The sequence below is a fragment of the Cylas formicarius genome, unplaced genomic scaffold (assembly GCF_029955315.1).
Source record: "Cylas formicarius isolate icCylForm1 unplaced genomic scaffold, icCylForm1.1 PGA_scaffold_3__17_contigs__length_32017465, whole genome shotgun sequence".
In the NCBI taxonomy this organism is placed as follows: domain Eukaryota; kingdom Metazoa; phylum Arthropoda; class Insecta; order Coleoptera; family Brentidae; genus Cylas; species Cylas formicarius.
In genome coordinates, this window is record NW_026844326.1 from 21,187,749 (window position 1) to 21,200,180 (window position 12,432).

Consider the following 12,432-nt stretch of genomic DNA (forward strand, 5'->3'; position numbering starts at 1 on the left):
TAGTTTAGAGTACCGAGAAGAAAATAGAGATGAACTTAGTTGTCACTGAATTTCATCGATTACCCTGTTGCCAAGTCTGAATTTCGTCCTGAAACAGCTCTGGACTTTCGAGAAAAAAATGTTTCCCTCGATGAAAATAGTATGTTTAAGAATTGAAGAACGCGTATTTGTAATGAAAGTAGCAATTCTTCAGAAGACGAGTCCATTTCTCTGGACAAACTTGATACCTTATTCACAGACCACTTGATAAAGCATTGATAGAATTGTTATGTGTATATTACAGTCACAATAAGAAGAAGCCGAACGGGCGCAAACTCAAGTAACGTAATAAAAAAAAGGAACATTCGAAATAGAAAAGATAAAGCATTATTCACGAATAGACGAAAAGAAATAAATGTAAATTTATTTGGATGAATGGAAAACTCTTAAATTTTGGAAAAAAGTGACATTCACTTTATTTCTAAGATTGATTAATTCATTCATAAATTTTATGAATGAAAAATATAATTATATGTTATTTTGAAAAATTAAATAAATAAATATGTGTCCCCTCCACATAACAGAAATAATTACAAAATTCCATCCATATTTGAGGAAAATAATTATATTTTTAAGAACACCTTATTAAAAAGGTATGAGAACAATGCTCCGCACGCAAAGGGACGAACCCATGGCGCCCCTTAAAATTAGGTGTAATAAACGGAATTGCGGCCTCGAACGGCGTTGGTCCGCTAAATGTTGCCAAATTGGCACGGCCGGTTCAAAACAAAAGTTTTCGGGTGCGTCGAGCGAACTGAGAAAAATCGGTTCTTTGACCCGGGAAAAAGCAATATAATTGTCGCGTTTTGTATTCGTCGTGGTTTTTTACGTAAGCGCGTGAAATTTTTTCTACGGCGACGACTCAAAATTTCACCTGCATCCGCAACGTTGTCGGTTTACCGAGTTCTTGGTGAAAAGCAAATTTGTTTGGAGTGCCGTTTTTGCACAACTAAAACTAACCAAAACGCAAGCGATAAACTACAATTGTGCATATTCAAATCTTTTAGGGAAATCTAATTGATCTTAAGAAAAAAAAACTCTTGTTTTTGTAACGGGAGAGGTTCGTTTTCAAAAGGATAAGAGAGCAAAAATCGGACGTATTTGCGTTTTTCTAACAGTTGATTACCGTAGTACAAAAATTTGTATTCGATTTTGACTTTTCTACATTTTTTGCGTGCATGTGATTCTTTTAATCGTAATAAAAAAAATATGTTCGGACCAGCAAGAAGCGTTTTGAAAATTTGATTTTGGTTTTAAATTGGCATTTCGAAGAAACGCCGCACTGTTAATATGAAACTGACCATTTCAATTCAATGAAATTTGCATATATTCTAAAACTTACATTGTTGTTCATGGACCGAATTTTCTGCTAATGACCTAGGTCGAGTCAAGTTTAAAAGGAAAATCTTAAAAAGAAACGTTTTATTACTTTATTTTCCCAATATACAGGGTGTTCTTGTATATAACTAGGGTTGTGGACCGGTCTATTTTTTTTTGTGTAAATTGACCGAAATAGTTTTAAAAATACCATGAAATTTATATTTATTTATATTGTGCTTTACGTCGCGGTTGCGTTGTTCTGGAAACCAAATGGAGTCTATATTATGATTGGGATTCCCCGAATCGCTAAGTATCGTATTCGGATATCCCTTGAAGAGGAATAGGTAAATTACACGTCACAAACGCATAATAATGTATTATAAAAGACGTATTATTATTAAATAATGATTGATAACATTCTACAATTGCACTATATATAACTGCGTATCAGCATTGAAGCAGATTTCTCATCGACACATTTCATAAGTATAATAATGAGTATTTGATATGTATTATAAACCGTCATCGCCAATTTTGATCATACTTTGATTTTTTTAATAAGGGGATGAGTGAAACCTGAGCTCGAAATTGTCAATCCCAGTGGCGGCTCTGAATAAACTAGATTTGGTGATTACTACTGTTTTTATAATTTCATTTTGTCTTGAGACGCAAAAAGTTTTGCGTTACTGGTTCATCTTAAAAATAAATAAAAAATATATAAAAAAAAGTGGCGCACTTTTTGACTGCCAGTGAGTGGTATTGCGAATAAAATGACCCATATACGCAGCGTCTCGTTTTCGGCTATCATCGTATTAAGAAAAGCTTAAGAAAGGGTTTAAGCGGAAATGCATGGAAGGCGAACGCGTACCGGCTAAACAAACCGACCATTACCGATGCACACATTTAACAAGGCCGTTCCTCAACAAAGACTCTCTTTGATTGGAGCGACATATTTTTTTTCAGATCTTCGAGCCGACTACTGACCTAGTGACCTGGTGCAGATCGTTGACCCGTTGAAATTTCGGGCCTAGTGAAACGGGCGGACAATGCGTTGATATTATTACACGGATAAAAGTGGCGGCCTTTGTTGCCGTCGAGGAATGAAAAAAAAATGGACCGCTGACAGTGGCGTTGCCCACGGGGACGTCTGTTACACTACTATGCCAATCATATATAAATCGAAAAATGCATCAAGTGTTTCCGGTTCCGAATATATAAAAATATAGATTGCAAGCAACCGAACAATAATCACAACATTTTTCTTCCGTCTATTTTAATGCCCGCTAACTAGACAAAGATAAATTGATTTATACAACATGTACACTACTAACTGACCATTGGCATAAAATTTCATTAAAATTGCCAATTATGTATGCAATACCCACTTTGCAAGTCCTCCGATAATGAAATAACACGTTAAAAGCAACGGCGGTATAAAGAACCCGATACTAGTATTAGTTAGCAACTATGTACTTCGATTGTGCACCTATTTGAACTCTGCATGAGGAAGAGGTCACATTTGACTAGAGTTGTGCAATTGGCCGGTCAAATTTTTTCGTGTCAATTGACCGAAATAATTTTAAAAATACAATGAAATTTATATTTATTTATTTATATTTATTTATATCGTGTGCCGCCGCGTCGTTCTCAGAACTAAATAGAGTCGATATTTTTATTGGGATTCCTCGAATCGCTAAGTATCGCATTCGAGTATTCTTGAATAGGGTTATAGGAAAATTGGACATCACAAACGAATAATAATTTATTATAAAATGCATATTATTATTATAGATAACACTCTATAATTGCAAGCTGTTATTTAAAACATTTGACTGTTCAATTAAGAAGTGGTCAGTTGACCAGCCCCAATACTACATTTGAAAGGCATTCGTTGAAGTTATATAGTATATTCACTACCTAATTTAAATTGTTATTAAGAATAAATATTTAAAAAATATGACTACGACTAGGCCAGTTAGTCTGTGGTATGGAGCGGAAGCTGCACATTAACAAACAAACAAACGAGAATTGATCTAGCGGAAATGTCATTTTTGAAAAAGATTGAATAGGAAGCATAGTAAATGAAATTAAAAATATTAGAATGATGTTTTTGGTTCTTTGCGACTACTTTAAAATGTTAGATCCAGATAGATAGTAATCCGTGTTTATTTGGTAAGTGGCAATTAGGAAAATCACTATACTCTATTGCGTACGCTGATGATTTGGTCAAGAGAAGCACTCCACTTACATACCAACATAACATGCTGTTGGGAACAGAATCTAGCAAACTGATGCAAAGGTTGGTAGAAAGTGGCACTCACGTCGAAGTATACCGGTCGCGTTTTTGTTTTCCGACTGCGCGAAGAGGGGATAAAAATAGAGGTGAAGGATTACGAATATTTGGAAAATAGATTTACGGGATAAACATTGAAAGTTTATCGCGTGCCTCTGTTAATTTTGGCCCACTTGCCCTATTAAAATAATAGAAAATAAGAGAATGAAGCGGAAACAGACCGTTTTCATACTTCATAGACCACGTTTTACGTCTGAACTAGCACTAGAATGTCACCATAGAGTCGTTGACGCGTTAGTTGACAATGTGGGGTCACCCTTAGGAAATTATGTTGCCGACTCCGTGGCCAGGAGGCCTGCCGGTCTCAGCTTTACAGGACCGGAACCTGCTGTTGATCTGGTGCCGTCAGAGCCGACAATGGAAACCTAGAGGAAACGATTTGTAAAAACTGATGAGCGCTCTGTCCAGGAAGGAGCACGGCTAGCCTGCTGAGGCCTGAGTGATGTGATGTTCGATATCCTCCTTCACTTAAAGAAACCGATTGGGTAAGCGGTGATTCTGAATCACCATGTATATTAAATACGCACTTCATTCGAAAGAACTTGAGTAATAACTTCCGTTTGTTTGTTGCCGAGGCGTACGAGGAGCCGATTTTTCCGAAACGACGGTATCGTACGAAAAAGTCTCGTAATAATCATATTTTATCTCCGCGAATTCTCCGTGCCAGCCTATTATATGCTTCGCGATAAATCTCCCAACAGCGTAGACTATCAAATGACACACTTCGAGGGGTCTTATAAAACGTACGCGCAAACGAAAACAATATCGGCGACAAATTTAAAAATAAACATCGCAAACGCTTAAGGTCGTTGCACTTTCTCGCCCAGTGTGAGTGTGTATGTTAGTTATATGCATACGTACACACTCACACGCATTTTTTTTTCGCGTTTTCGACATATTGTGCGACTCGTTTGTATAGAAAGTCGTTTTCGGTCGGCACCGCGGCGATGTTAGTTACGTAGCCAAAACCATACAGAAGACTGAGACACCGTAAATATTAAAACCGCTTTGCCAGCGCCACCGTGAGCTACGAGACGAAGTAAATACTTTTATGGCGGGAAATTCGAATGGGGAAATTATAGGGAAAAATAATAAAAAAGCGATGTTTCATGATTAATGTCGCTTTATTTCAAAAATAAGAAGTATCAAACGTAATTAAAAAGCAAAATAGTAACCAAATCGAACAGAGAACTCAATGGTTGGGTGTTTATAAGTATGTAACTTAATGAAATTAAAATAAAACACGTTTTTCAACTCCTTTCCCTAAAATTATGCACTGATCAACCGTGCGCAAAGTCTTTAGACGTCAGCTTCATTAGCCGCGGTCGCGAGCCACTTCGGACATTTCCGATACTTTAGAAACCGCTTTTGGGGTGATCGGATATTTTAGGTAGATTTTAGCCAGACACTGATGGTATTTTGATGTTTGTGAATCCTAAGGATTACCTCACATGTCACTCAGTGAATGAATTCATGCTGTTTTGCAAAGGTAGTGAAAAACTGTTGATAAACTTTTTTAGTCATAATGATTATATAGGCTTTTTATTTAATTATACAACAGCATCACTTCCAAGTGTCGAGTTTTCACTGATTTTCCCTTAATATTACTAAAACTAAGCTAGCTTATATATAAGACCAAACATCACCTACCTAAGAGCGAGACCAGTATATAAAATGTATAGTAAAAAAAGTCACATGGTTACTATTATATAATTCATTTCAAACATGTGGTCTTTCATTTTAAATGAATAAAAGTTTCTTTGATCTTCGAGTAGAGTATTTCTTTTTATTGTTCAATTTTTTTTCTGCAGTTAATATTTATTACATTTGTAATAGTAACCAAACCAATAGTAACATTTGTAATAAAGTAATTTTAATAAAATGGACTATACCTACATAAAAGCAGAAGAGTTTCGAATTTATCTCTTTCCGAATACCGGCCAAAATAACTATCAGAATTTAAAATGAAAAATTCTTCCGTTACTTCAAATACTTTGAATCCAAGTAATATAAGAAACACACGAAATCTTGTCAAAACGTAACTTTAATTAAAAAAACTATTTTGCCTTATGCATTCTCAGAAAATGTTTATAAACTTTTTTTCATCTAGTTATTATTTACGAGACTTTATTCGTTAAAAACATACAGACAATCAACTTGAAAAAAAATTAAAATTTTTCTGCATTCTTTTAAAAACGATGGAGTGTAAAAATTTGAAATTGGCCACATGGATTTAAAGAAAAGTTCGCATGCACTCCGTTCTTTTCGAAAATTATCATGAAATGTTTCAAAAATATGTTTACCAATAAAAAATACTTATTTACTTTTTGAAAGTCTACAAAGGATTCAGAAATGCATTACTTCCAACCAGAGATGTAATATGTTGCAATATAGCAGTTTAAGAATTGTGCGATATATACATACACAGGCAGCATAGTTGTTTACGTTACCCCTTGTCCCACTTTTAAATCTTAACCAATACAAATAAATATTATCTCGGCATATAGGTACTGGTATCGCCTCTAAAGAGTGATATTGTAATGCCTGCATTCGTCGATGAAATTAGGCAAAGCAAATAACACTAAAGTCGAGGCGATTGCAACAGATATACATAACTTACTAACCAAACACCATTAAAATTTGCCCGCTAACATTGTATAAACAGTTAAAGAGTTATTAAACTGGATTCAAAAGTATCGGAGCCATGATTTACATCGAAAATATGTTTACGGCCGTCATGTCCGACTGTAATAGAATTCGGCCGAAATGTCCACAACTGTAATAATTGCCTTTGCACGGTTAATTATGGGCTCGAATGATTAACGGCACGTGTCAATTCGATCCCACCCGGATCTGAGTATTTCGAAATTTATTGGTCTAAAAAGTTTGAATTCGTTGCTGCAAGACAAGTTTTTGACTACGTTTCAACGCATAGAAAAGATCTGCGAAGTTCTAAAAAAAAAACGGAAATGAAAATAAAATCCTGGAACGAATAGTATCTTATGCAATAATTGTTCTTTCACTGACTGCATGTAGAATCATCAGAACTGACGCCAAAATATCATCAGTGTTTCAAATATCTACCAAAAACATTCGATATCCACAGATGTTGTTGCATTTTAATCTTTGTGTATACCGCAAATTTAAACATAATCGGCGTGATATGTCCAATAAAAGAAATTTTTTCTAAAATACCCTTGCACTGATCAAGAGTGAGCAAATGTGACATTCAGCTTGAATGTCACGGGTTCTGGAGTTTCCGGATGTTTTCGATAGATTTTAGCCACTGATGGTATTTTGTCGTTTGTAGATTATGATCGCAAGAATGCTTGCAAGAATGCTTAGCGCAATTTGGGTAAGTTGCAAAAATGAGAAACGTTTTTGAAAATATTATTAAATTGAACTAACCAAAACTAAGTTTCAAAAAAATTGTAGCTATCACGTTCTACTAGGATTACTGTTACTGCTACTTTAAACTATAAGTTACTCTTCCGGTCAATTTAGCATTTGGTTGCATATAAAAAAGCTAACATTAGAAAACAAAAAAAATATATATTTTGACTGGTGAATCTGAAAAAGACAAAAATACAGCAGCTGACTTTTTTTTTCGTCAAATTTTAGGGGACTAGTAATTTGAATCTATTCATACGGATTTTTTTTAGACTTTTAACACCAGGCACTTTAGGAAAAATGTGCATATGAACTTTATGAAACATGTCAAGTGTTCAATTTACAACAGCGGACCCGACGACAAGGACCGTTATTTTGTTATCTAATTAATAGCGTCTGGTTTGTGCATCCATATATTTTGTAACCTTTTTAACACTTTATGGTCCGAGATTCTCTTTAGTTTCATTTTGTTTTCGATTGATATGTTATGCTTTTCATGATTTTTGATAGCAGATACTTTTGGGGGAAGGGCATTTTTCGTATCCCGACATTATTGCTTGGGTCCTTCATCAGGACGCAAGTCCTGAAATTTTCTTTACTGTTGAAAATTTGGTTTTACGCGAAAATCTGTGTTATCTATATTACAGACACATGGTGGTAGGAGTTAGTGGTTTTTGAAGTCTACCCCTGTGGGTGGACTTTTTGAACACACCAAATTGTTAAATGTATCAAATTAATGTCCGTCTTCTTCAATACACGGTATGACTTTGTCCCACGTCTAGCTCCCCATACTGCTCCAGTGTCTTACATTTTTAAGGACGACGATGACAAAATCTCGCGAATAACCCTTCCCCTTTCCGCCCGTTTCTCCGATCACCATATACCCTCCGCTTTATTTATTATCCGAATATCGATAATTCGGCATCTCGCAGCTGCACCCTCGGGAGCGAAATTACGCAACGGACGTTGCTCATCGCTGGTTCCCGGGATCGATGCCGGGAGCGTCACGTGACCTTCGTTGAACTCCGCTGACCCCGAGGATCAACGTACCAAGCCGGTGTCCACGAAACTTGCGGGGCCGCACCAAGCGCGCCGTTTTTTTCCACCCTTCTTGATAATCGGATCGAACAAAAGTTTATTAATGCTAATGTTATTTAATGCTTTTCAATCCAGGAGGCCCAGTCAACCAAGAACATTTGCCCATTGACCGCGGTTTTTACGCAGGTTATAAGTATAGAACTTATAAACGAACGTGGATGACTCCAGCTTATTTAATAAACAACATACCTTTTTCTATCTATCTCGGTTTATAATAAGACGTTTCCAAAAGCTTCAGCGGGATGAGATTCAAATTTTATTCGTTACAGGGTTGCCAGGTTGAAATAACAATAATAGATACGATGATATTTTACCTTTACTTATTTTTATTTTAAACGATATTGAATGTGCACAAATTTTATCAGGTAATAGTTTGGCCATAAACTAATCCAATTAGTATTAATTGTTTGTATCAAACGCCGGTTTCCCAAGAAAATTCAGCAGATTGAGTTAGTTATGATCAATTTATATGATCTAGGGTTAGAAGCTGCACGGGGACTGATGTTTGACCCATTGCAATTTTGCTTTGATTTTGGAATTATGTCCAAAATTTTTCTAACGACACCAGTCAAACTGCCGAGAAGTGTTTCTCGATCACTTTTAAACGTTTTCTTCCACATGTGGTTGAGTGAGAGTATCCATTGCGAGCTCAGTCAATTTGGTAATAAAAGACTTTTTTATTATTATATCAGAGAAATGTACCTATACTTTGACATTGATGGGGGTTAATTTGAGTGGATAGAATGTCGTTTTTCAAATAGAATTGTATATTGCAATTTGATTTCTATTTATACGCGTATCCACCTATCCACAGATAGAGGAGAACCGGTCACGTTCGTTGCGTCCTGTGCTAGTTAAATTTTTGATTATGTCAGGTTAGAATTAGCATAGAATGAACAGTTTATCCGTGGTATATGGTGCATGCATTTTAAGCCAACATCGGTGGTTTGCATTTGACAATGTTTTGGTTAAATTATCGATTATTTTGGGTCTTCCAGCTGTTTTCATAAACTTTTCAGACTCATTTCAGAAGTATTTGGATGAACCGTTTCTTAGCGTCCAGGTTCATATGCTTCTGGCATATTGGGTCATATGGTTGCAGGGATTCAGTTATAGGAAAAATAAAAGAAGAACTTGGTAGAAGTAGTTTAACATTTTTCAAGAACTGCTATGTTCCAAGTAGAACAATTAATTTGACTGAGTGTTATTTATAAAAACCTAAGCGATAAGTTTTAATGTACACTCCTACCCTAAAAAATGAGGAAATGTTAAGACTAAATTTTATTTTTACTTATTGCCTATTTTTATCTCTCCTGTTCATTGCATTAATCTTTTTGTCCACCATACCCATTTTGTTGAATATTGTTGTGATCTTAGTAGCGTGGTAGATACCGATTATTAAATATTATTCATTCAATATCGAAACATTCTACTTTTAATTTATTTCATTTTAAACTGTCGATAAATCTAGTGGCAAATTTTAACTGTCAGCCCGGAAAAACTGTTATTTGACGTTGGTCGTTGCGTTGCGCCGTAGACTCACAGAAAATAAATTGGTGGACTTTCCGCCAACAATTTTAACGCTCCATTTACATAGTTTATTTTCGACGTGTTTATGCGTATAATTTTCTAAACAATGTGTGCAACATGCATTTATTTATCGGGGACATTTTCTATGCCGAACCCGATCATTTTGGTGCTATTGCAAAATGTGGCGTTGATAGAAAAATGCCCTCGTCAATACAAGAAATAATCGAAACAATAAAAACAAACAATCGATTTTTATGGTTTCGGCATTATTTCAGACGTGAGTAGGACGAGATTTTAAATTCAACAAAACATCATCGGTGCCAATAATGAAGAAATTGTTTGTTCACCACCAATTTCCGGATTGTTGTTGAATAGTTTTCTTGGATTACCCAATCATGCGAGATTTATGGCACATCAGGTGGTAATAATAAACATTTTTTTTTTGAAATTGTGTTTTTGTTTTTAAGAAAGATACAAGCTGCATCGGTTAATTTTTTTCCAGTTCCGTTTCATTCAAAATGCTATTAATTAATGAATCATTGAATAGGTAAAAATTAAAAAGCTTACTCTTAATGCTGGTTGGTTAGGCATCTGGAAAGGACCATTACATTTTTCACCCTAAAATTTTAAATTAGTTTTATTTTTGAACGATAATTTTGTAGTACAAATTTGAAAGAAACTCTTATTAATGTTGTAATAAGAAATTGGTCATAATTCTCACTCGTGAATTAAATTGAAACATAAAAGTTGACGGTTTTCAAGATCCCGTGAAAATGTGAAATTAGACGAAAATCACAAATTCCAGTGGCGTTCTGAGAAGCACGCCGTTATTTTTGAATAAAAAAAAATGACCGCTAGCGATTTAAAAAGTCTTTTTACAGTCCCCTGATAATTTTTTAAAGAAGATTTGGGTTTAAGGCACCGCTTGCGACACCAATGGAGTTCATAATTAAGATTTAGTTTGTGATTTAAGAGCACTGAAACACATCGAAATTTTGTCGATTGGTGCGGACGGTGCGCGCCATTCGGAGACTAAATTTACTCCTCATGCCAGACTACTACCTAGTTTAGACAAATAGTTGAGTTGGTGATTAAGCTAAATGCGTTGGAACGAGGTCCTCGCCCCTGGTTAAAACCTAAGTATGTGTCTGGCATACGGGGGGCGTTCGCAAAGTTGCTTCTAGCGAAAACTTACACGGCTGTCGTTTATTTCAGAGTAGACTCAACTGCCGTTCACTTTCCCTGCCTCCTCGGGGAACAGAGGCCGCTTCCTATCCATTTGGCCTTCCGCGGCCTGTCCGTTTCCGTCGGCGGTAGGCAAATACTCCAAGATGTCGACGGCTTGGTCAGGCCCGGTCAAATTTTGGCCGTCATGGGACCGAGTGGTTGCGGTAAGTCGCACCGATGGAATAAATTTTTAATTTTTCCATACTTACCATGATTTTGAAATAATATTTTTGCAAGAAATTTTGGAATTGGTTTCCTTTTGGCGCGAATGAATTTGTAGATAATTATCGTGTAGATTGTAGAGGGCACTCCTTGCTATACTGCAATCAAATAAAAACAATCTCTTTTTGCATTTTCTGCTGCTCAATTTTCTTAAGATTCTTCAGTGTGACCGACCTTTTTTCACTTTTTATCTATGCCTATAAATAATCAACAATCTACGGTCGCTACATTTTATTTTTCCTAATTGAAACACTGCCAAATGCACCTTCAATATTGATGTTTTTTCGAACTCTATTTGGCTCTACAATGGAAAGTCTTGTACCGAAATTTTTCCTGCGCTCCATATAATATTACTAATTTGTTGGTATTACAGGGAAGACAACCCTATTAAATTGCCTAAGTGGTAGACTGAAACTTGACTCCGGTCAGATTTTCTTCAACAAAGACCTCCTTTGCAAACGATGGAAGAGGAAGATTTGTTACGTGTTGCAACAAGACATTTTCTTTCCGGATTTAACTTTAAGGTTAGCTGTTACCATTTAGCTGCGTTGCAACTCTGACGGTATTATTATTCTTTTTGTTGCAGACAAACCTTAGAATATACCGCAAGACTGAGATTACCCGATGTGATGCCCCATTCGCAGAAAATGCAATACGTCGACCATATCATAGATGTTTTAGAATTAAACAACTGCCAAGATACCATCATAGGTGATTACATCAAACGAGGCCTTAGTGGAGGGGAGAAAAAGAGAGCCAACATCGCCTGCGAACTCCTAACGAATCCGTCGCTCATGTTGTTGGACGTAAGTGGCGATTTGAAACGGTAATTAAGGTCGCCATTAGCAAATCGGGTGGAAAATATCTAATTACGAGTCAGTGGGTGTGATTGCGGCGGTGCAGAGTCTATATTTTTCAGTGATCGTATACACAGATACGCAATGAATATCCAAATGTCATTCTAAACGTACATGATTACGCAAATTATAGTATTATAGTATATAAAATAGTATTAGTCGGGTATCACACTAGAATCGCCATTTTTTCACCTCTCGTTTTCAGAATCTTCACTATAACTAAAAAAAGAAAGAGAGGAAGGATATTAAAAAATCTAAATCTATAGAAGTTATAAAAAGGGAAATAAATTTATCTTTTAGTTTTCTCTATGGACCTATTCTTCTCAATTTTTTTTATGTTTTCCTCAGTGTATTTTTGTCCTTTTTAAGTTTTTAATCTGGACCTAGTTCCATGTT

The 12,432-nt window shown here is 35.8% G+C and overlaps 1 protein-coding gene across 2 annotated transcripts in view; it reads left to right on the forward strand.

The window, feature by feature from the left end:
• The window catches only part of LOC132699102 (uncharacterized), a 125,481-nt gene that overhangs the window by 106,616 nt on the left and 6,433 nt on the right, over positions 1 to 12,432 (forward strand). Inside the window, exons 2-4 of one of the 2 annotated variants that reach the window (XM_060665593.1) lie at positions 10,946 to 11,121; positions 11,553 to 11,703; positions 11,766 to 11,985. In XM_060665593.1, coding sequence (XP_060521576.1) covers positions 10,946 to 11,121; positions 11,553 to 11,703; positions 11,766 to 11,985 — 547 coding nt within the window. The remainder of the gene's footprint in view (positions 1 to 10,945; positions 11,122 to 11,552; positions 11,704 to 11,765; positions 11,986 to 12,432) is intronic. The other variant, XM_060665594.1, reaches the window with a different exon arrangement.